Source organism: Scyliorhinus torazame, chromosome 10 (assembly GCF_047496885.1).
Source record: "Scyliorhinus torazame isolate Kashiwa2021f chromosome 10, sScyTor2.1, whole genome shotgun sequence".
NCBI lineage: Eukaryota > Metazoa > Chordata > Chondrichthyes > Carcharhiniformes > Scyliorhinidae > Scyliorhinus > Scyliorhinus torazame.
The window spans coordinates 160,075,553-160,099,019 of NC_092716.1; the positions used below are offsets into that span (position 1 = coordinate 160,075,553).

At 48.1% G+C, this 23,467-nt stretch overlaps 1 protein-coding gene across 1 annotated transcript in view; it reads right to left on the reverse strand.

Annotated features, from left to right (window-relative positions):
* Positions 1 to 23,467, reverse strand: part of LOC140430999 (dual specificity protein phosphatase 8-like) — a 326,424-nt gene that overhangs the window by 139,720 nt on the left and 163,237 nt on the right. Inside the window, exon 3 of the mRNA XM_072518888.1 lies at positions 21,051 to 21,189. Coding sequence (XP_072374989.1) covers positions 21,051 to 21,189 — 139 coding nt within the window. The remainder of the gene's footprint in view (positions 1 to 21,050; positions 21,190 to 23,467) is intronic.

The window sequence follows — 23,467 nt, forward strand, 5'->3', positions numbered from 1 at the left end:
AGCATAACAAAACACCAGCCATCTGCATACTAATGAGCAATCCCCGGGAACAATGAGCAACATTTCGACACATAAAGCAAAACCAGACTCTTCGGCGTCAGCAGAAGCCTACACAAAAGGAGGTGAACGACCACCTCAAGACCGCCCATCGATCAGGGAACCGCTCCAGCATTGGAGAAAATCGAACCAAGTGATTGGGACAAAGTCCAATCACTTGGAACCAGGTACAGGGTCCGCCCCGAAAGGCGGGAAGCCCCTGGGGACTATAAGAATTGAGCCCCAAGTTCAAGGCGCTCTCTTCCAGCCCTTCCACCTCTCTTCAACCGCTTGCAGCTTTCTTCACTCTTCAACAGCTGCTCAAAATTGGAAGTCTTACTTCAACGCTCGCTACGAGATAGGCGCTCCTAGCTACCAATCTGTACCAACTTCGAATCCCGCAGGCTCAGAACCCGAACGAAAGGCCATTCGTTTCCCTGACCTGGTGGGCCAGTTCCAAGTTAAGTATTGGCCTGTTAGCTGTAGAAGTAGCTTAGACGTAGAATTTGTACATGAGTAGTGATTACTGTGTATAATAAATGTGCATTGATTTAAATCTTACGAAGCGGTGTATTGGATTATTGATCATTACTCGGACTTGAACCACGTGGCGGTATCATAAAGATACCTGGCGACTCAAGAGCAAAGGTGATAAAACAGAGCAATTAAACTAAGGCAAAGTTAGCAACATAGGGGAGGCAAAAAATATCATTCCATCATAATTTATAGATATAATTAGAAAAGCCTGTGTTTCATTTTTCCAACCCTGACAACTTGCCATTTATAGTGTCATCAGATCAACTATTTAACCCATGACAGCACTACTTCTAAGTAGTGTAAAATGACTGCACTGGAGGGGATGCAGAGGCGATTCACCAGGATGTTGCCTGGAATGGAACATTTAAATTACGAAGAAGCATGGATTGTTTTCACTGGAGCAGAGAAGACCAAGGGGCGAGCTGATTGAGGTGTACATGATTATTAGGACAGTAAGAAGTCTTACAACACCAGGTTAAAGTCCAACAGGTTTGTTTCAAACACGAGCTTTCGGAGCGCTGCTCCTTCCTCAGGTCAGTGCCCCGAAAGCTAGTGTTTGAAACAAACCTGTTGGACTTTAACCTGGTGTTGTAAGACTTCTTACTGTGCTCACCCCAGTCCAATGGCGGCATCTCCACACCATGATTAGGAGGGGCATGGACAGGGTGGATAGGGAGTAGCTGTTCCCCTCAGTTGAAGAGTCAGTCACGAGGGGACACAAATTCAAGGCTCCTGGTTTAGGGGGGGTTTTGAGGAAAAATATTTTTACCCAGGGGGTGGTGTGGTCTGGAATACACTCCCTGGAGGGTGGTAGAGACGGGTTGCCTCACCTCCTTTAAAAAGTACCTGGATGCGCACTTGGCACATATCATTCCACCATAGGGGCAGCACGGTAGCATTGTGGATAGCACAATTGCTTCACAGCTCCAGGGTCCCAGGTTCGATTCCGGCTTGGGTCACAGTCTGTGCGGAGTCTGCACATCCTCCCCGTGTTTGCGTGGGTTTCCTCCGGGTGCTCCGGTTTCCTCCCACAGTCCAAAGATGTGCAGGTTAGGTGGATTGGCCATGATAAATTGCCCTTAGTGTCCAAAATTGCCCTTAGTGTTGGGTGGGGTTATTGGGTTATGGGGATAGGGTGGAGGTGTTGACCTTGGGTAGGGTGCTCTTTCCAAGAGCCGGTGCAGACTCAATGGGCCGAATGGCCTCCTTCTGCACTGTAAATTCTATGAAATCACAACATTCAAGGATATGGGCCAAGTGCTGGCAAATGGGATTAGGTAGGCAGGTCAGATGCTTTTCAGGTGTCAGTGCAGACTTGCTAGGCTGAAGGGCCCCTTCCGCATTGTATTTTCTGGGACACGTGAAATCCGGTTGCATGGTTGAATACTCACCAGCAGTCTAGTGTCTTTTTCCAAACACAAACTCAGCACAAGAATATTCACTCCAATTGGCTCAAGGTCAATGAGAAAATGGTCCAAGTGTAATTCATCCAAACCTTTTCTATTCACTCCCACTGGTTATTAATCAATGTGCACAAGCACTTTCCATTCACTGTATAGAACTGCAATGGACTAAACACTTCACTTTCATTGTACTGAACCTCAAATGAACGAAACACCATAGTTATGAACATGACACTTTTATATGACAGTTACGTTTTAAAATATCTCCTTTAATTTCACGTTAAAACAGAATGCCCTCGATATGTAGAAGGGGATGGAGATGATACTAACTCTGCCTGGAGATAGGTCCTTGTGATCTGTAAATGAATCCTATTGAAAATCAAATGACAACTTTCACACCTGAAACACAGAGGCATGGGAGAGGGAGAGAGAGTGAGAGCGAGAGCGAGAGTGAGAGAGAATGAGAGATTAACAGAAACTGCAGTTGTTGTAAATAGCAGAGGAAAAGACTATTTTTAAGTTAACAACTAAGCAAAATGCTTGTAAAATTTGATTTCCTGTTCAAAAGGAAGGGAACAGGACAGGAAGCACTTGGAGATTTAAGGGACAAGAAATCGGCAAGGTGGGTCTTGCTGGTGGCTGTCTGTTCTGGATTATTTTGTCTAAGTGGACTGATTTCCAAAGGACACTGGAGGATTCAATCTGGTGTGACAGGGAGAATTGAGACCGTCAGAGACCGGGAGTGCCTTTAGGCTTAATCTTTTATTGCTACCCATCTACTAGAAGAGTGGCATAAAGTAAAAATGTATTTCATAGCATATTTCTATTGCATTAATTTCTATTTCAAAAGTACCTTTTCTTGAAGTTGGTGTAATAGTTGTCTGTTAAATAATGTTTGATCAATGTTGATTATGGTTTATTTGTTACAGTCAAAGTCTTTAAACACAAAATCTTGTCTTGTGATCCTTTTTGTCAGTTGCTGAGGAATTCATCTTTTGTTTCCCCAAGTTACTGGTCTCTACAGAGATCATAACCCATTCACTTTCATTATACGGAACTAATCCACACTCACTTCCGCATATGAAAGCTCAGCAGAATAATTGTTTTCCCATTCACTCCCACTTTAAATCCAATGTGATATGGCCCTTCCCACTCTATGATACTGTCTATTCAACCCCATTGTATGCAATTAACTAACCATCAACTGAGCACAATGGTCAAACACAAAATCATGAGACATACATAAAAAGTTCCCCGATCTATCCATTTTACAATGCTCATTTGAGAGATGAATCAGTCCACAGCTCAATGTAACAGAAGACACAGCGGCATATTTTTACAGTCCAATCATTTTGTCAAGTGTTTTTTTGTTGTTTATCATTAAACTGGATTGCTGAATGAATGGTTAAATGGGCTGTGGCACAAAAATTTGCAAAGAGGCTATTTTTATCAAATGTTTATAGGAACTTGGATCCAAGCAAAACATTCCTTGGCGAACAACTTGTGTGTTTATCAGATTTCAACTGTGCTTTGCCCAGTAGCAATCAAACTGGGAAAACGCAATAACTTTGGGATTGCATTGAATTGCACAGGCTTATTCAGGTTTCATTGTATACATAGGATGACCACACACATGCACGCATCCATACAGACAGCACTTGGAAGAAAATCCCTTCCTCTGCTGACAGATGGTAAATGTTTTGTAGTTTCAGTTTTCTGTCTCTATCCAAAACCGGACCAACTGCAAACTCAGTTCCTGATGCTGAAAGATCAATTGAATCAGAGCTTGAAGTTTATCCTCCACCAAAAGGAACTTGTATCACTCGTGATTCAGTTGGAAGGTCACGGGTTCAAATCCTATTCCACAAACCAAAGAACAAAATCTATGCTCACACTTTACTGAGAGAGCGCTGCACTGTCAGAGGTGCTGTGCTTTAGTAGAGGCATTAAACTGAGGCCCTTGTTGACCACTCAATGGACATCAAAGATCGCATTGCACTCTAGCGAAGAATAGAATCATAGAATTTACAGTGCAGAAGGAGTTCTGCTTAGTTATCTTGGCCAATACTTCCTCCTCCACTAGCATCACTAGAACAGATTTTTTGGGGATCATTATCACATTGTTGTTTGTGGGGCATTGCTCTGCCCAAATTAGCTGCCACATTTCCTATACAATAACACATCAAGAACACTTTGTTTTCTGTACAATACTTTGGGACATCATCAGATGGTGAAAGATGTTATATAGTTGTCAGTTTCTTTTTTTTAAATTTAGAGTACCCAATTCATTTTTCCAATTAAGGGGCAATTTAGCTTGTTCAATCCACCTACCTTGCACATCTTTGGGTTGTGGGGGCGAAACCCACGCAAACTAGGGGAGAATGTGCAAACTCCACACGGACAGTGACCCAGAGCCGGGATCGAACCTGGAACCTCAGCACCGCGAGACTGCAGTGCTACCACTGCGCCACCGTGCTGCCCTCGTTTCTTATTTGTTTAGGAGTTCTGTGATCACGACGGAATATATTTATGTCTTCAACTTTCAGTCTTGATAGATTGTAGAGCTTGCAGGCTGACCTAGTTCAGGCAACGATTAAGAGCATGGAGAAGATGCCTAACTGAGGGGGGGGGGGGGGCCTATGACACACACCTGCTTCATTCAATTCCCCATTGATGCAACGCTAAGTCACCCACACGGAAACTCTGCTACAAAGACTGGAGGACTGTCATTTCAATGCTTGTAACTTGTACTTTCTGATTACAGCATCAAGAAAACAGTGGTCATGGGCCCACCCCTGTTCACACCAAATAACACCAGATGGGCTGTCCCTTGTTGTAGAATTTGAAACCCGCATAAGGAAAGCAGCTACTACCTCTGGCTGACTCATGAAATGCAGGTGGGATAACATCAAGCTGACCCTCAGGAGCTAGCAGATGATTTGTGAGGCCTGTGTTCTCAGGACCTTATTGTGTGGCTGTGAAACATGGCTGACCAACAGCTATCAAAGAAAAGAAGCTCAACAATTTCCATCTTTGCATTATGGGTATATCCTGGCAGGACCAAATCACGAATATGGCAGTTCTCTCAGAGACATAGCTCCCACGCTTGTTAGCACTCACCAGAGGTGGCTGTGTTAACCCGGGTACATCTGCAGAATCAAGGACAGTCACAGACCCAAGGACATTTTTTATGGTGTGGTAGCCGGACCAGACGACCAATAGGATACGTCAAGGATGCTTGTGAGCGTGACGTGAAGGCCCTCAACATCAATTATCACACCTGGAAGTCACGAGCGGACAACAAAGAGAAACAACACCTCCTGTAGCCTGACGTGTTCATCACTACAATGATCAGTGGCAGCAACCCACAACAACACTTGGTAGTTTTATGTGCGGCACATGTGACAGAAACTGCCTCTCAAGGTTTAGCCTCTTCAGCCATCAGCAGAGATGTGCAACATGAAGACACACCATGTGAAATGGATTTGCTGCCAGGGTGCCAGGCTAGCACTGCACTGGTGTCAGGCTGCACCTTGCCGTGAGGGCATATCCCTGGGGGCCTCCAACCCCACGGGTGCCTTTCCGACTGATCTCCTTTTGTGGAGACCACCACTGAATGGCGCTTGCTTGAGGTCTCCAAGACGAGGGAGTTAGATCCCATGCCTTGGGTAGTTCTTGGGAACACATATTGCAGTGAGACTAGCTATCTCACTCCAAGATGCAGATTTGCAAGAAAGTGATCCCGCCCACAATGGGCAGGATTCATATTGCGATGTCTCACGGGACCGCTTTAGATTGCATTCGATCTCACGAGATGAGCGGAGTAGATCCCAGAAGTGGAATCTCCTGGCATCTATTGGTCACTTTGCGCACCGTGACCGGTAGGTACCGCCCTTAGTCTGAGAGGGAGGTTTTAAGAAGTATCTTAAAGGTGGAAAGCAAGGTAGAGAGATGTCGGGAGCTTGAGTCCCAAACAAATGAAGGCAAGGCGACAATGGTGCAATTATAATTTGGAATGTACAGGAGGCCGAAATTAGAGAAGGACAGATATTTCAGTGGATTGTGGGGTTAGGGGAGATTACAGAGATAGAGAGGACCTTGGCCCTGGAGAGAGTTGAAAACAATTATGAAAATTACAAACTCAGGTCATTGCCTGACCAGGAACCATTGTGGGTCTGGGGTGAAAGGAGAACTGTGAGTTAAGACACGGGTAACAGAGGTTTAGATGGTCTCAAGTTAATAGAGGGTTGAATGTGGGAGAGCAGCAAGGAGTCTGGTGGAATAGAGCCTGAGATGGTCTTAGAGATGGCGCTAATGTGAGATTGGAAGTTTATCTCAGGGTCAAGTGTGACACCAATTTTCTGACTGGTTTAAACTCGGACTGTTGCCAGCGAGAGGGATGGAGTGAATAGTTAGGGAACGGAGTTCGGAGCGGGAACTGAAAACAATAGCTTCAGTCTTCCCAATATTTAATTGGAGGAAATTCCTCCTGTACTGGATGGTAGATAAGCAGTCGGATAATTTAGCAACAGTGGAGGAGCCGACAGAGGCGGTGGTGGGGTGAGGTGGAGTTGAGTGTACAAAAGATGACCTTGGTTCAAGGAGCCAAACCTGAATCTTCCATCTCTGTCAGTTGTGAGATTTGTACATGAAATGAAATCAGGTAGTCAAATATCAATCTGTATGGACTCAAAATCATAGAGCAAGTTGTTGTTGTCCGTCTCCGACTTCCTTGATCCGACCATTGACATGCCTTCAGCTCCAGAAACCCCTCCATAAATCTCTCTGCCTCTCCATTTTCCTGCTTCCCCTTTTAAGGATTCTTGACCCAACTCTTTCCATCACCCATCCTAACATTTCCTTTTTTGGTTTGTTGTCAACCTCTTGCACGTGTTCTGCTTCTACAATGTACTTTGGACGTTTAAAAAAAAATCATGTTAAAGGGGTCAGTTTAGTTCAGTTGGCTGGACGGCAGGTTCATGATGCGGAGCGTCAGCAATAGCGCTGGTTCAATTCCCGTACCGGCAGAGGTTACCCATAAGGTCCTACCAAATACCCAAAATGTGCCCCCCCCCCTCCTCCTTCCCATTGCCCGAATCAAAGCACTGGGACTGTTACATGGTAGAATTTATCCCCCCCTGGTGTCTGTGAGCAGTGCAACATTCCACAGAGCTACCAACGTTCGCTCTGCAGGGCCCCACGTGGAAAATAAATAATTTGGGGGGATTAATCGCAGGGTAGATTTTTATTTTCTTTCACAGCAACCTTGGCAAAATATTATTCTCTTCCCACCTTTTTGTATTCCTATGGGCATTTTATATAGACAGCAGCTTGTGGAAAGATCCCTGTTTTTTTATTTGTTGTGGAGTGCAGCAATGGGCCACTATTTTACATTTCCACGGCCTTGGCTACACCCCCCTGCCCCCCACCATCCGTTCACTGACGGCCTAATTAGGAAGTGAAGGGTTCACAGGATCACAAAGGGAATGTTTTTCTTCTTTCTCTTTCTGCTCGAGTGGTGCCTGCAGCCAGATGGTTCTCAACTGTGTCAGCTGCTTGACTGTCCCCTTTTGCAGCTTCACGTGACTGACTAAGATCACCTGATAGGTCACGATCGTCACAAATAGACAGTTCCAAAGTTCTCTGGGTCCTATGGAACGGAAAGGTTGAGGAAAATTGCCCATCCGTTCCTCATCTAACGCATTTGAATACCAGATGTGCATGTTCTTTGCCTACATTTATTTTCAAATAGTACTCTCAAAAATATTACAGCAAATCATAAACCTGGCTTTGAGGTTATTACAGCAGCAATTAAATTAGACTGTTCTTGCCAACAATCCCGCAAGAAAATGTAACAAAGTTTCTTGTCCAGTGTCGTATAATTGCAGGGATAGCCTTCAGAAGTTTGAAGAAATGCTTATCTTAAACACGTATAAATCACTAAATGAGCTGCTCACAATTCCTGCCACTGTTCGCGGAATCTATTTCATCTCAGAGCACTGACTTTGTACAATGCTCCACTTTTTTTCTCATTGCGGATGGGATCTCATTAATATCATAGCGATACAACATTTCAATCCCAGGGTACAACTTTCCTAGCTCTGCGGGTGGTGGGCTTTGGAGGTGGAGGCTGGGAAATTCAGAAAAGAAAAAGTGTTGGGCCAGCTTCTCGACATGATCCAGCCTTCCCATGCACTTCTCCTGGAGGCTATCAAGTGAAGCCATCTCTCCCTAACAGCACTGTGGATGTAGCTGCACCACATGAACTGCAGCGGTTCATGAAGGCAGCTCTCCACCACCAAGGGCAATGAAGAATGGCCAATAAATGCTGGCCGGGCCAGAGACGCCCACATCCCAGAAATGGATAATTTAAAAAAATTGGGGTGGGTTTTGAAAACGGTTACGGGTCCGGATTGGAGACTGGCAGGTGCACAATGACCCAGAACCCCAAGCCATTTCTAAAAAGGGCGGCTTGGGATTGGATCGGCTGCCCCCTGGCAGGTAGCCAATTGAGGCCAATTGGATTTAATGAAGGGGTCTGTTAAGGTCCCCTTTCCCATGCCGACTAGGGTTTCCAGTGGTGGGCTCAGGGTGAAAAGGGGTGGTGTGGGGGTATTGATAATAATAATATAATAATAATCACTTATTGTTACAAGTAGGCTTAAATTAAGTTACTGTGAAAAGCCCCTAGTTGCCACATTCCGGCGCCTGTTCGGGGCGGCCGGTCCAGGAATTGAACCCACGCTGCTGGCCTTGTTCTGCATTACAAGCCAGTTGTTTAGCCCACTGTGCTAAACCAGGGTAGTGACTAAAGATCAAATGAATGGCCCACACCTCTCAGACTCATCATGACCGTGGGTGTGTCTAAAGCTGCTATAATCAGAGGCTCTTGACCCTTGATTAAAAGTTCACCCCATAGCTTCCAAAATGGCATTTAATAGCAGAAGCCCGTCACTTCAGGTGGGATAGTGTAATGCTGAAATAGGAGTTAACACTTAATATAGCACACCATGGGCTGGATTCTCCAAAAATGGGGCTATGTCCCCACGGCAGTGTTTCACTCTTGACTTTCCTTAAAAGAAATCGAGCGATTCTTTTACCTGCAAGGGGCTGGCAGGGCCCCAGAGTGCTTCTCGCATCTCTGGCTGCAGATACGGGACCCCGCACTTCCGGTCGGGAGTCCGCGCATGCTCACGGCGGCGGCCTGCAGCGGCCACGGCGTACGTGATGGCGGACTCGGACCGACGTCGAGAGCGTAGCCCCGACCCCCCCCCCCCCCCCGAGATGGCGCATGCCCGCGGATCCGAGCCGCCCGATCGCTGCCCTGGCCGCCCATGAGGCCCCCCCCCGGTGCTCAATCCCCCCGCCCCCCACCGGGGCGGCCGAGGACTGAGCCCGCAGCCGCCACGCGAGGTTCCCGATGGTCGATACGTGGTTAGAACCACACCGTCGGGAACTCGGCCAGTTTTGCCCAGAGAATCGCTGGGGAGGGGCCTCTGTCAATGGCCCCCCAGCCGCGCCGCGTAATCCGCGCGCGAGCGATTCTCCGGGCGGCGGCTACGATTTCCACGTAAAGATCGATTCTCCGCCCCCGTGCAGGGCTGCGGAGAATCCCGCCCCATATATATTATTCTGCAACTAAGCTGACACAGTTGCTGCTTCAACAGTTATGAATGGCTTTAGTAACATCCTCAGATTTGTTGATACTCAGGGTAACCTCAAGATTCCAACTACAGGTTTCACCCATTGGACTGGATGAGGAGACCAACATCAGTTACAATAGCACTGCGATGGGAGGAATGTACCTCATTAGGGAGACCTGTAACAGGACAGAGAGATGGTGGCATAGTGTTAATGTAACTGGATGGAATGTAACCCAGATATCCAGACTAATGTTCTGCTCTGTGGAATTCAATTAATTCATTTTTAAAAAAAATCAAGAATTGAAAACTAGTCTCTGTAATGCAGCATATTTGTCATCTGGTTCACTAATGTCCTTTAGGGAAAAAAAATCTGCCATCCTCACCTGGTCTGGCCTACATGTGACTCCAGACCCACAGCAATGTGGTTAAGTCTTAACCACCTTCCGAAATGGCCTACCAAGACACGCAGCTGCACCAAACTGCTACAGAAAAGACAATGCGGAATAAAACTGGATTGGCTATTTGGCATTGACTTAAATGCTAGAAATGACAACAGCGCAACCAGCCCTACCAACCCTGCAAACTCCTCCTTACTGACTTGGGTGAGCTGTCCCACAGCCTAGTTAAGCAACAGCTTGACTCACTGAGTCATACACTACAACTAATGTCCCAGACACAATTACCATCCCTGAGTCTGTCCTGCCAAGTGGGACAGCTGAGGTGGCGGCACAGTGGTATACAGTGGGGATGAAGGCCTCAATATTGACTCAGAACCCCATACGGTCTCATGGCACGAAGTCAAACATGGGCAATAAAACCAACCACCCACTGCAATCCCCCATCTGTACTCCTCCAAGTTCAACACCACTTGGAGGAAGAACTGAAAGTGGCAAGGACGCAGAATATACTCAGGGTTGGGGGAATTCAGTGGCTGTCACCAAAAGTGGCTTTGTAGCAGCACTACTGACCGAGCTGGCCGATTCCTAAAGGGCATAACTGCTAGATTGTGTTTGCAGCAGGTGGTGAAGGAACCAACAAGAGGGGAAAACCTCCTAGACCCTATTCTCATCAATCTATCTGTTGCAAATGCATCTGTCCATGATCGTATTGGTCGGAGTGACATTGGTATATATGTACTAGGAGCAGAAGTAGGCAATTCAGCCCTTCAAGCTTGCTCTGCCATTATAGTTGATCTATTCCTGGTCTCAAATCCACTTCCCTGCCTGTTCCCCATATCCCTTTAACCCTTTAATCATAAATGTATCTATCGCCTCCTTGAAACCATTAAATGATTCAGACTCCACCACACTATGGGGCAACCAGTTCCACAAATTCATCACTCTCTGCAAAAAGTAGTTCCTCCTCATCTCAGTTCTAAATCTACCACCTCTCAACCTAGATCTGTGGGCGGCACAGTAGCACAGTGTCTACCACCTCTCAACCTAGATCTGTGGGCGGCACAGTAGCACAGTGGGTAGCACTGTGGCTTCAAAGCACCAGGGACCCGGGTTCGATTCCCGGCTTGGGTCACTGTCTGTGCAGAGTCTGCATGTTCTCCCCGTGCCTGCGTGGGTTTCCTCCGGGTGTTCCAACTTCCTCCCACAGTCCAAAGATGTGCGGGTTAGGTGGATAGGTCACACTAGTGTCCAAGGTGGAGTTGCTGGGTCACGGGTTAGGGTGGAGGCTTATGTAGGGTGGTCTTTCAGGGGCCGATGTAGACTCGATGGGCTGAATGGCCTCCTTTTGTACTGTAAATTCTATGATCTGTGACCTCTTATTCTAGATTGCCCCACAAGGAGGAACATATCGTCTACGTTTACTTTATCAATCCCTCTTTGTATTTTATATTCCTCGATCAGATCCCCTCTCATTCTTCTAAAGTCCAGCGAGAATAAGCCCAAACTGTTTAATCTCTCCTCATACGTTAACCCTTTCATCCCCGGAATCAATCTGGTGAATCTCTTCTGAATTGCCTCTAATGCCACCACATCCTTCCTCAAATAAGGGGACCAAAACTGAACACAATACTCCAGATGTGGTCTCGCCAACACCCTATACAATTGCAACAAACAATTTTCTACTTTTATACTCCAGTCCTTTTGCAATAAACGCTAAAATTCCATTTGCCTTTTTAATTACATGCTGTACCTGCAGACTGAATTTCTGTGATTCATGAACTAAGACACCCAGATCCCTCTGCCCGGAATCATCTTGAACCAGCTTTTCCTTTGGATAATAATTTGGCAGGGGGGTCACGGTGGCACTGTGGTTAGCACTGCTGCCTGACAGGTTCGATCCCGGTACCAGGTCATTGTCTTTGTGGAGTTTGCACATTCTCCCCGTGATTGCGCGGGTCTCACCCCCACAACTCAAAAATGTGCAGGATAAGTGGATTGGCCACGCTAAATTACGCCTTCATTGGAAAAAAAATTAATTGGGTACTTTAAATTTATATTTTTTTAATTTAAAAAGAAAATAATTTGCCTTTCTATTTTTTCGGCCAAAATGGATAACCTCTCCCTTATCCACATTAAACTCCATGTGACTACCCCACAGTTCTTGTTGAGAAAAAAATCCCGCCTTCACATTTGTCGTGTTGGGTGTTCCGCTATACAAACGAACCAACACGGTTGTAGATGGTACAACTCTGTTTTATTACTCTTGATAACAACATCTGTAAACGTATGACTGTGGTTCGTACTTTACCCGTTAACCTGTGGACCTAGCCCTAACACTATCTTAGAGAGGCACTCAGCACATGGTGTATGTCTGAGTGGCACGCTGTGAGCTCGGTGCTCTGAGCTATCTCCTGCTGGAATGAGCGGGAACTGTGGTGTTCCCTGTTTTATAGTGCGTGTGCTCTCACTGGTGATTGGCTGTGATGTTGCGTGTGTGTTGATTGGTCCGTTGATCTGTCCAGATGTGTGTATGTGTGTTTGCACCATGATATGTTTATCTGAATATCATGACAACATTGAGAATACCCTCCATTGTGTTGTATAGTACTACCACTGTGCTGAATGGGATATATGCAAAACAAATCTAACAACTCAAAACTGGGCATTCCTGAGGTGCTGTGGCCCATCTGAGACAACAAAAGTCAACCACAAGGTTTGGCATATCTCTCACTCTACTATTACCATCAAATGATCAATCCTGGGTCAAAGAATAATGAAGAGGGGCATGCCAAGAACTGCACCAGATATTCCCAAGAATGAGGTGTCAACCTGGTGAAGCAATATTGCAGGACATCTTGCACAACGTTCAGCGCCATTTTGCAACTCCTCAGATACTGAAGCAGCCTGTACCCATAAGCAGCAAGATCTGGACCATTGGGTGGCACAGAGTCTGCACGTTCTCCCAGTGTCTGCGTGGGTTTCCTCCGGGTGCTCCGGTTTCCTCCCACAAGTCCTGAAAGACGTGCTGTTAGGTGAATTGGACATTCTGAATTCGCTCTCTGTGTTCCTGAACAGGCTCCGGAATGTGGCGACTAGGGGCTTTTCACAGTAACTTCACTGCCGTGTTAATGTAAGCCTACTTGTGAAATTAAGATTATTATAATAAGATTCTGGCTTGGACTAATAAGTAATATTTGCATCATACAAATGTCAGGCAAAGACCACCTACAAGAAGACGGAATCTAAAAACCTCCCCTTGACATTCAATGGCATTACCATCGCTGTATCCACCACTATCAACATCCTGGGAGTTCCCAATGACCAGAAATTGAACTGAACTACCCATATAAACACGGTGGCTAAAACAGCAAGTCAAAAAACGCTGGGAATTCAGTTGTAGTAACTCACTTCCTGCCTTCCCAAAGCCTGTCCCCAAAGAGTCAGCAGTGTGATGGAATACTCTCCACATGCCTGGATAAGTGTGGCTCCATTAATGCTCAAGAAGCTTGACACCATCCATAACAAAGCAGCCTGCTTGATCAGCATCCCATCCACCATCCTAAGGGTTCACTCCCTCCACCACTGATGCACAGGGAAAGCAATGTGTACTAGAGTACTACGCACTACAGAAAATCACCAAGATTCCTTTGACAGCACTTTCCAAACCTGCAGCCGCTACCACCTAGAAGGACAAGGGCAGCAGGGACATGTGAATATCACAGTTCACCTCCGAGCCACACTTGACTTGAAACTATATCACCGCTCCTTCAGTATCACTGGGTCAAAATCTTGGAACATCCTCCCTAACAGCTTAGTGGGTGTACCTACACTACATGGATTGCAGCGGTTCAAAAGAGCAGCTCAGCACCACCTTCTCAAGGGCAATTAGGGATGGAAAATAAATGCTGGCCTTGCCAGAAATGCTCACAGCCCATGAAACGTTTTTAACAAACACGCCGGTGAGATGTGTACCATGCTGGGGAGATCAGTAATTTGCCAGAGACGCTTGGATCATATCATGGAAACCTGTACCCCTCCAGGGAGACCTGAGCCCCTCCAGGGAGACCTGTGCCCCTCCAGAGGGAACTTTGCCACACACGAGAGACCTGTGCCACACACGAGAGACAAGTGCCACACCCGAGAGACAAGTGCCACACCCGAGAGACAAGTGCCACACACGAGAGACAAGTGCCACACACGAGAGAACTGTACCACACCAGGGAGATAAATATCTGACCGGGGAGACCAACTACTACCTCCCTGGAGGGAGCTATGCCTCACTGGAGGGAGCTGTGCCTCACTGGAGGGAGCTGTGCCTCACTGGAGGGAGCTGTGCCTCACTGGAGGGAGCTGTGTCTCACTGGAGGGATCTGTGCCTCACTGGAGGGATCTGTGCCTCACTGGAGGGATCTGTGCCTCACTGGAGGGATCTGTGCCTCACTGGAGGGATCTGTGCCTCACTGGAGGGATCTGTACCTCACTGGAGGGATCTGTACCTCACGGGAGAGGTCTGTGCCTCACGGGAGAGGTCTGTGCCTCACGGGAGAGGTCTGTGCCTCACGGGAGAGATCTGTACCTCACGGGAGGGATCTGTGCCTCACTGGAGAAATCTGTACCTCACGGGAGAGATCTGTGCCTCACTGGAGGGATCTGTGCCTCACTGGAGGGATCTGTGCCTCACTGGAGGGATCTGTGCCTCACTGGAGAGATCTGTGCCTCACTGGAGAAATCTGTACCTCACGGGAGAGATCTGTGCCTCACTGGAGGGATCTGTGCCTCACTGGAGGGATCTGTGCCTCACTGGAGGGATCTGTGCCTCACTGGAGGGATCTGTGCCTCACTGGAGAGATCTGTGCCTCACTGGAGAGATCTGTGCCTCACTGGAGGGATCTGTACCTCACGGGAGGGATCTGTGCCTCACTGGAGGGATCTGTGCCTCACTGGAGGGATCTGTGCCTCACTGGAGGGATCTGTGCCTCACTGGAGGGATCTGTGCCTCACTGGAGGGATCTGTGCCTCACTGGAGGGATCTGTGCCTCACTGGAGGGATCTGTGCCTCACTGGAGGGATCTGTGCCTCACTGGAGGGATCTGTGCCTCACTGGAGGGATCTGTGCCTCACTGGAGGGATCTGTGCCTCACTGGGGAGATCTGTGCTCACGGGAGAGGTCTGTGCCTCACGGGAGAGATCTGTGCCTCACGGGAGAGATCTGTGCCTCACTGGAGGGATCTGTGCCTCACTGGAGGGATCTGTGCCTCACTGGAGGGATCTGTGCCTCACTGGAGGGATCTGTGCCTCACTGGAGGGATCTGTGCCTCACTGGAGGGATCTGTGCCTCACTGGAGGGATCTGTGCCTCACTGGAGGGATCTGTGCCTCACTGGAGGGATCTGTGCCTCACTGGAGGGATCTGTGCCTCACTGGAGGGATCTGTGCCTCACTGGAGGGATCTGTGCCTCACTGGAGGGATCTGTGCCTCACTGGGGAGATCTGTGCTCACGGGAGAGGTCTGTGCCTCACGGGAGAGATCTGTGCCTCACTGGAGGGATCTGTGCCTCACTGGGGAGATCTGTGCTCACGGGAGAGGTCTGTGCCTCACGGGAGAGATCTGTACCTCACGGGAGAGATCTGTACCTCACTGGCGGGATCTGTACCTCACTGGCGGGATCTGTGCCTCACTGGAGGGATCTGTGCCTCACTGGAGGGATCTGTGCCTCACTGGAGGGATCTGTGCCTCACTGGAGGGATCTGTGCCTCACTGGAGGGATCTGTGCCTCACTGGAGGGATCTGTGCCTCACTGGAGGGATCTGTGCCTCACTGGAGAAATCTGTACCTCACTGGCGGGGTCTGTACCTCACTGGAGGGATCTGTGCCTCACTGGAGAAATCTGTACCTCACTGGCGGGGTCTGTACCTCACTGGAGGGATCTGTACCTCACGGGAGAGATATGTGCCTCACTGGAGGGATCTGTGCCTCACTGGAGGGATCTGTGCCTCACTGGAGGGATCTGTACCTCACTGGAGGGATCTGTACCTCACGGGAGAGATCTGTCCCTCACTGGAGGGATCTGTGCCTCACTGGAGGGATCTGTGCCTCACTGGAGGGATCTGTGCCTCACTGGAGGGATCTGTGCCTCACTGGAGGGATCTGTGCCTCACTGGAGGGATCTGTGCCTCACTGGAGGGATCTGTGCCTCACTGGAGGGATCTGTGCCTCACTGGAGGGATCTGTGCCTCACTGGAGGGATCTGTGCCTCACTGGAGGGATCTGTGCCTCACTGGAGAAATCTGTACCTCACTGGCGGGGTCTGTACCTCACTGGAGGGATCTGTGCCTCACTGGAGGGATCTGTGCCTCACTGGAGGGATCTGTGCCTCACTGGAGGGATCTGTGCCTCACTGGAGGGATCTGTGCCTCACTGGAGGGATCTGTGCCTCACTGGAGGGATCTGTGCCTCACTGGAGGGATCTGTGCCTCACTTGGGAGATCTGTAGCTCACTGGAGAGATCTGTACCTCACTGGGGAGATCTGTGCCTCTTTGGGTAGACTGTAGCTCTTACAAGCATTTTTAGACTAGTGCATCTATATCAAGATTCTCAGCAGAACCATGTCCACATATCAGCTCCCCGTGTTTACACTGATCAAAATGCTTCCATGACCTTGACATGAGAATCAGAGAGCCACGATTCTGTCATTGAGAGAGGGAGTTGTTCATGTAAATGCATGGAAGGCACTGTCCTATGACCTCAAGTTCCGATGTGCTGCATGTAAAAGTGGCTTAAAGATCAGTGAACTGAACTGAATCTTGTCTCGACCTTTACTCTTTGTATTTGGCTCTGTTGTATGTTACAAAAATATTGAACAGCTCCTGATTCCAGCAATGCCTTCCCACGCAGATAGTCAGTACCAGAAACATTTAATTCTCGCAAATCACAAAAAAGTAGCAAACATTTTTGCAGAAGTTGCTAATAAGCTAACAGAAACAAGCAAAGATAATCTTTTAAGGAGGCAATATTAACACCTGAACGCAACGTTCCTAAAAAAAGTGTTAGCAGAAAATTAACTTGGCTCTTCCATATGTTTGCTAACCTGTGAACAAAAGATGTGCAAGGTTTCTTTCAACATGAGCAGTGATGGTGTTTGTGCAGTTGTTCTGTTCCAGATGTGCACACAGTGCTGACTGACTGTCATCATGCTGCTTGGGCCATCTCAACTTAGTTCAACAGTGTAAAACAGGTGACAGTCAATCAGCAAGCTGTTTTATGCACCTCTCCCCATGAAGTTAATGGAAAATAAATATTGGTCAAGTTGTCTAAAGCGAGCTGCCAACTTGCTAATGCCTGTCTTACACTGATGCACCAAGTCAACGCCTATCCCCTCAAAGTCTAACTCCATTAGGGGCAGCACGGCAGCACAGTGGTTAGCAGAGTTGCTTCACAGCACCAGGGTCCCAGGTTCGATTTCCAAGCTTGGGTCACGGTCTGTGCGGAGTCTGCACGTTCTCCCCGTGTCTGTGTGGGTTTCCTCCGGGTGCTCCGGTTTCCTCCCACAGTCCAAAGCTGTACAGGTTAAGTGGGTTGGCCGTGATAAATTGGCCTTCGTGACCAAAAAGGTGAGGTGGGGTTACTGAGTTACGGGGATAAAGGGGATAGGGTGGAGGCGTGGGGCTTAACTGAGGTGCTCTTTCCAAGGATCGGGCAGACTCGATGGGCCGAATGGCCTCCTTCTGCACTGTAAATTCTATGATTAAATGATCCAAAAGAACAGCTTGCTATTCAGGGTCGAAAGAGGCCGCCTCACATCCAAGAGAACTTGGGCCATGCGCTGCCAAACAATTGGAAGAGCGGTCAGCTTAAATCTAGTGCTGACCTCTCACTACCTCTGCTGCCACTTCAAATGCCCTTGCACAGTACATTAGTGATTGGCAGACAGTCCAGCGCAAGCCCACCTGAGCATGAGCTCTCCAACTCAATTCTGCCCAACCCTTCCGTTTCCTATAATTAAAAAGAATATCCGCCACGGTATCTGAATCAAACGAGGGAACTGATCCCACCTGTGTAAATGTACAGGAGTGTCCTTTGTCTCACCATTGTCAACGCACAGTGCATCGTTGGCTTGCCACAGTTCCACATCTTATTGTTAATTGGGTGATACAGCAACGATAAGTTGTCAAATAAAAGTAATCCTGATGGGTGCAGGTATGATAGAAAGATAGGAGGCGATTGCACCAACAGTCGAGACATCGATATCCACCTACTGCCTAATAAGAGTTCAAGCAATCCGGCTCCATTCAGTGTTGGTTAGCCCTGCATTTAAATACATATAAGGTGCGCAGTCCTAGGTGACAAACCCTTACCCAGGATGAAGGGGTCTGACTGGCAGGTGGGATCTCCATCAGTATTTCAGTGCTTTAGCATATCTGCAAATACTTCCATTTGGCGAATAGTGTGCTGCAGTGGAAAGACTTGCTGTTTGATTAACAATCTGACAGGCCTCATCATGAACTCTGCCTCCATAGTCATTAACAATCCTTCTCCCAAGAGGTGGTTGATCCCTCATGGCAGGAGGCTTTGATGGACTCCCACAATTCAAAAGGTATGGCGTGGCCACCCAGACCCACTAGTATCCCACTGGTCACATTGCTGAATTCAGGGAATGGAGCTCCAGTCACTACTCGCCAGTAGTGGAAGTCCGTCAAAGAGGAGCGAGGTAAGACGGAGATAGATAGGTTCTTGATTAATAAGGGGATCAGGGGTTATGGGGAGAAGGCAGGAGAATGGGGATGAGAAAATATCAGCCATGATTGAATGGCGCAGCAGACTCGATGGGCCGAGTGGCCTAATTCTTCTCTCACGTCTTATGGTCTTATGGAGGTACAAGGTAATGAAGTGATGAGTAAAAGGAGTTGGGAGAGTAGATGGAGGCAAACTATTTCACTTGTTGGGGGAATCCAGAACAAGGAGGGCAGGGGGGGGGGCATAACTGTAAATGAGAAGTTGCCATTCAGGAGATGTCAGGAAGTACTGCTCCACATAAAGGGTTGGGAACTCCTTACCCCCCAAAAACCTGTTGAGGTTAGGTTAATTGAAAATATCAAAATTGAGACCAGAGTTTTGTTAAATTTTTATCTTTTTTATTTTTATTTTTCCAATTAAGGGGCAATTTAGCGTGGCCAATCCATCTACCCTGCACATCTTTGGGTTGTGGGGGTGAGACCCATGCAGACACGGGGATAATGTGCAAGCTCCACACGGACAGTTACCTGGGGCCGTGATCGAACCCAGGTCCCCAATGGGGTGAGGCAGCAGTGCTAACCACTGCCACACTGTGCCACTCCTAGATTTTTGTTAAATAAGGTTAATAAATGTTGCAGGACTAAGTTAAGATACAGTTCGACCAGGATCTAATTGAACAGTTTTAAGGCCGTTTGAATGGTCTACCTCTGCTACAGCAGAGTTCTTCAGCAAAGTCCAACCCAGTTCCTAGCATTGCTATTAAGTTGCACCAGGTCATCAGCTCAGCACTCCCACAACTGAAGGACATTAGCAGACACGTGCTGCTATCCTCATCCCAATGATCTCTATGACCCATTCACCAGGCAGTGACAGAAAGATATATGCACGCACCCACAAAAAAAGGGGAATATCATGCGCTGTCATTGCAACTAATTTATAACTTGCCTATGCTTTTGCAAGCCCACATTAAGTGTTCTCCATCTTTAGCCAGCCACTAATTGACAGCTCTGGAAAAAATCTTTCTCTTTGAGCAATTAGCCACACAAGATTGACTTCTGCTTCCAGGGTGTCTGAATTTCTGCTTTCACCACAGCTTGAATCCAGGATGTGATTCTGTTACTGGTATCGCCACACCTGATGACCAATTTGAAGCTCAGTTTGAAGGGGAGTGTGAGGGGAGGTATTTAGATGTGACCACGACTAATGTTCCTTGTTGCTCTAGTCACTCCTGGGAATGAATGATTTGCACAGGCTTGACTGCAGGAGACTATACATATGTCAGGCTCTTTACAGCTTATTCCAATCCCATGGTTACTGTGGCATCGCTCCTACACAATTTCATTGCCTTCAGATACAGTAAAATTGTTGAATAGACTCTGACAAAATAAATAGGGGGGTGAATGAAAACGTGCCCACTTTTTCCCGATGCCACCTTCTTTTTGTTATACAGATTTTTCTTTAAACTGAACTGAAATTCTCCAAGTGCCAAGGTGGGATTTGAACTCAATTCTCCAGATTGCTGGGTCCATCTTTGGGATTACAAGTTCAGTAATACAATCATTACGCTATCATCCCCAACTGTAACGTGTATTATCACACTGCCAAAATCAAGGAGCATTTTTTACATAATTAACTTGCTTTCTAAAAGAAAAACGGCCTCCATTTTTTTGCCCACCCCCTCCCCCCAATCTTGCTTTCTTCTCCCTCGAGGACAAAACCTCCATTCGAGGCAAAGCTTCAGAGCTGCTCCGTGCCCTCCATCAGCTTGCCCAAATGGCCATTCCTCACACGTGAGCCATGTATTGGTATGAATTTCCAACAAAGTGGCCAATCAAAGTCAAACCCATTTCGTTGTTTGACAGCCACGCATGCAGACTTCCAACAGCAGATCACTGGCTAGACATAAGAGCAGAAGCTCCAACTAATATTCCCCTGATTCACCCAGAGAACCCTTACCTCACCTGAGCACAACTCACTCAGCACAGACCTGGGACTCACTGGACAAATTCACTCAACCAGCAGGCGTAGGAACATAGGAAATAGGAGTAGGCCATCAGCCCTTCATCCCTCAAACAGCCCTTATGAACATCTATCACAGAAACACTTTAAAACATGTCCTGAATGTCAACAACATCTTCTAAAGAAAATGATTTAATCCAACACGCCCCTTAAGCACATCTCAAACAACATTTGAGCATTCTGCAAATGCTCTGCAGCAGGGAAATTGTAATTTTTATGTTTCTTAAAAAGGAAACCATGGGCCTTAACAGCCAGAGTGGAAAATGGTTGGAAACTGTACCTGCCAGTAGAGACACGTAGTGGAAGCAGTCCTCCAGCTTGCCAAGGAGTACAGAGGTGAAGCTGTCCGACGCCAGCTTGCCCGGGTCTCGCGTGCACTGGTCGTAAAGGATCACTTCCTGCTTCCCCTCCACATCAATCTATAAAGTTAAAAAAGGAGAGTGTTAGGGTGGGACACAGCAGGAGGGACACAGCAGACTGCTCTTTGTATAAACAGGGTAGGACTTTTCCAAGCACTAGGATTTATTGCCTGGCTGAAGTGGTTTGGAGAGGTGGTGGGGAAACAGAGGAAAAGTCTGGAAATTCACATCACTTCTAACAAGGACTTCCTCGCTGGAGGGTTCATTTCAGCGCACTCTCCAGTACACCAAAATAAATTAAAGCGATATGTTTAAAGGTGGTGTGCAGGGGAATTGCTGAAAGTGCCCCACTTCATTAATTTCCATTTGTCGAGCTGTCCATTGATACACCAATACGATGGCCAGATGGTGTAACTTGAGCTGTTTTTGCATTTGCTCAGGAAGAAAAAGTTCACAGGTATTTAGTCAAGTGGATTTTATTATTGGTATTTTAGCGACCAAGTCTTCACAGGTGAGAGTTTTGTCCGGTAACTTGCAAAACACTTTGGCTGATATTCTGAAAGCCAGTTAAAGGGAAAATAGATGTGGAGCAGGATGAGTTTGATGCTTATTACTGGAGGATATCTCACCTCATTCCTAGCAAAGATCTAGCACAGGCATGATGGGCTGGATTACCTCCTTCTGTGCTATGTCATACTAAGATTCTGTGCTGTATTGAAAAGTATTATAGTGGGGGTTTGTGCCGTAAGCTGGAGAGAATTACAGTGGAGGTGTGCACTGTAGGAGTATAAGAAAAACATCAGAAATACACACAGGAGGAAACTCTATGACCGCTTGGGCCTTCTCGATCGTTTAACACGATCATGGCTGATCTTCTGCCTAAACTCAATTTTCCCACCCCTTCCATGGGGGCGATCCTCCCAAATGGAGCCCAAGTGTTCGCGCCTCCCTTCCCGGCGCCAAATGGGCGCTGCGCCAACCCACGCATGCGCAGTTGGGCCGCGCCAACCTGCGCATGTGCGGGGGACTTCTTCAGCGTGCTGGCCCCAACTCAGCATGGCGTCGGTGTTCAGGGGCCGGCCGCGCAGGAAAGTAGGCCCGGGGCAAGGGGGGGGGGGGGGGGGGGGGGGGGGGGAAAGAGGCCGGCCCACTGATCGGTGGGCCCCGATCGCGGGCCAGACCCCATCGGAGGCCACCCCCGAGGGCAGAGCCCGCCTCCCCAGGCCGCCCCCCCCGACCGTTCGTGCAAAGTTCGCGGCGTCAGCAACCAGGCGTGAACAGCGCCGGCGGGACTCTGTCGTATCCGCGTGGCCGCTCAGCCCATCCGGGCCAGAGGATCGGTGGCCCCGCCGATTCCAGCAGCCGGCGCCGCGCCAACCGTGCCGGCGCAAATGGCGCCGCATCTCCACATCATGGCGCGGGTGCGCCGATTCTCCGGCCCGGCGCGGGGCTCAGAGAATCGCCGCCCATATCCTTGGATTCTCCCAGAGACCAAAGATCTATCTATCTCTGTCTATATATTCTTTTTTTTTTTATAAATGTTTTATTGAAATTTTTTTCCCCAAACAACAATTTTTCCCCTCTTACAAAGCAAACGCAACAATAACAATACAGAAATTTTAAACAATACACAAGTAACAAAACCCCTTTATCTTTGACCTAAACTAAACCCCCCCTCCCCCCCCCCCCCCCTCCCCCTGGGTTGCTGCTGCTGGTCATCTGTCTTCCCTCTAACGTTCCCCTAGGTAGTCGAGAAATGGCTGCCACCGCCTGGTGAACCCTTGAGCCGATCCTCTCAGGGCAAACTTTATCTGCTCCAGTTTAATGAACCCCGCCATATCATTTACCCAGGCCTCCAGTCCGGGGGGTTTCGCCTCCTTCCACATGAGTAGGATCCTGCGCCGGGCTACTAGGGACGCAAAGGCCACAACGTCGGCCTCTTTCGCCTCCTGCACTCCCGGCTCTTCCGCAACTCCAAATAGAGCTAACCCCCAGCCTGGTTTGACCCGGGCCTTCACCACCCGCGAAATCACTCCCGTCACTCCCTTCCAATACCCTTCCAGTGCCGGGCATGCCCAAAACATATGTGCGTGGTTTGCCGGGCTCCCGCCACACCTCCCACATTTGTCCTCCACTCCAAAGAACCTGCTCAATCTTGCTCCCGTTATGTGTGCTCTATGTAGCACCTTAAATTGAATCAGGCTAAGCCTGGCGCATGAGGAAGAGGAATTTACCCTGCTTAGGGCATCAGCCCACATACCCTCCTCTATCTCCTCCCCTAGTTCTTCTTCCCACTTTCCTTTTAGTTCGCCCACCGACTCCTCCCCCTCTTCCCTCA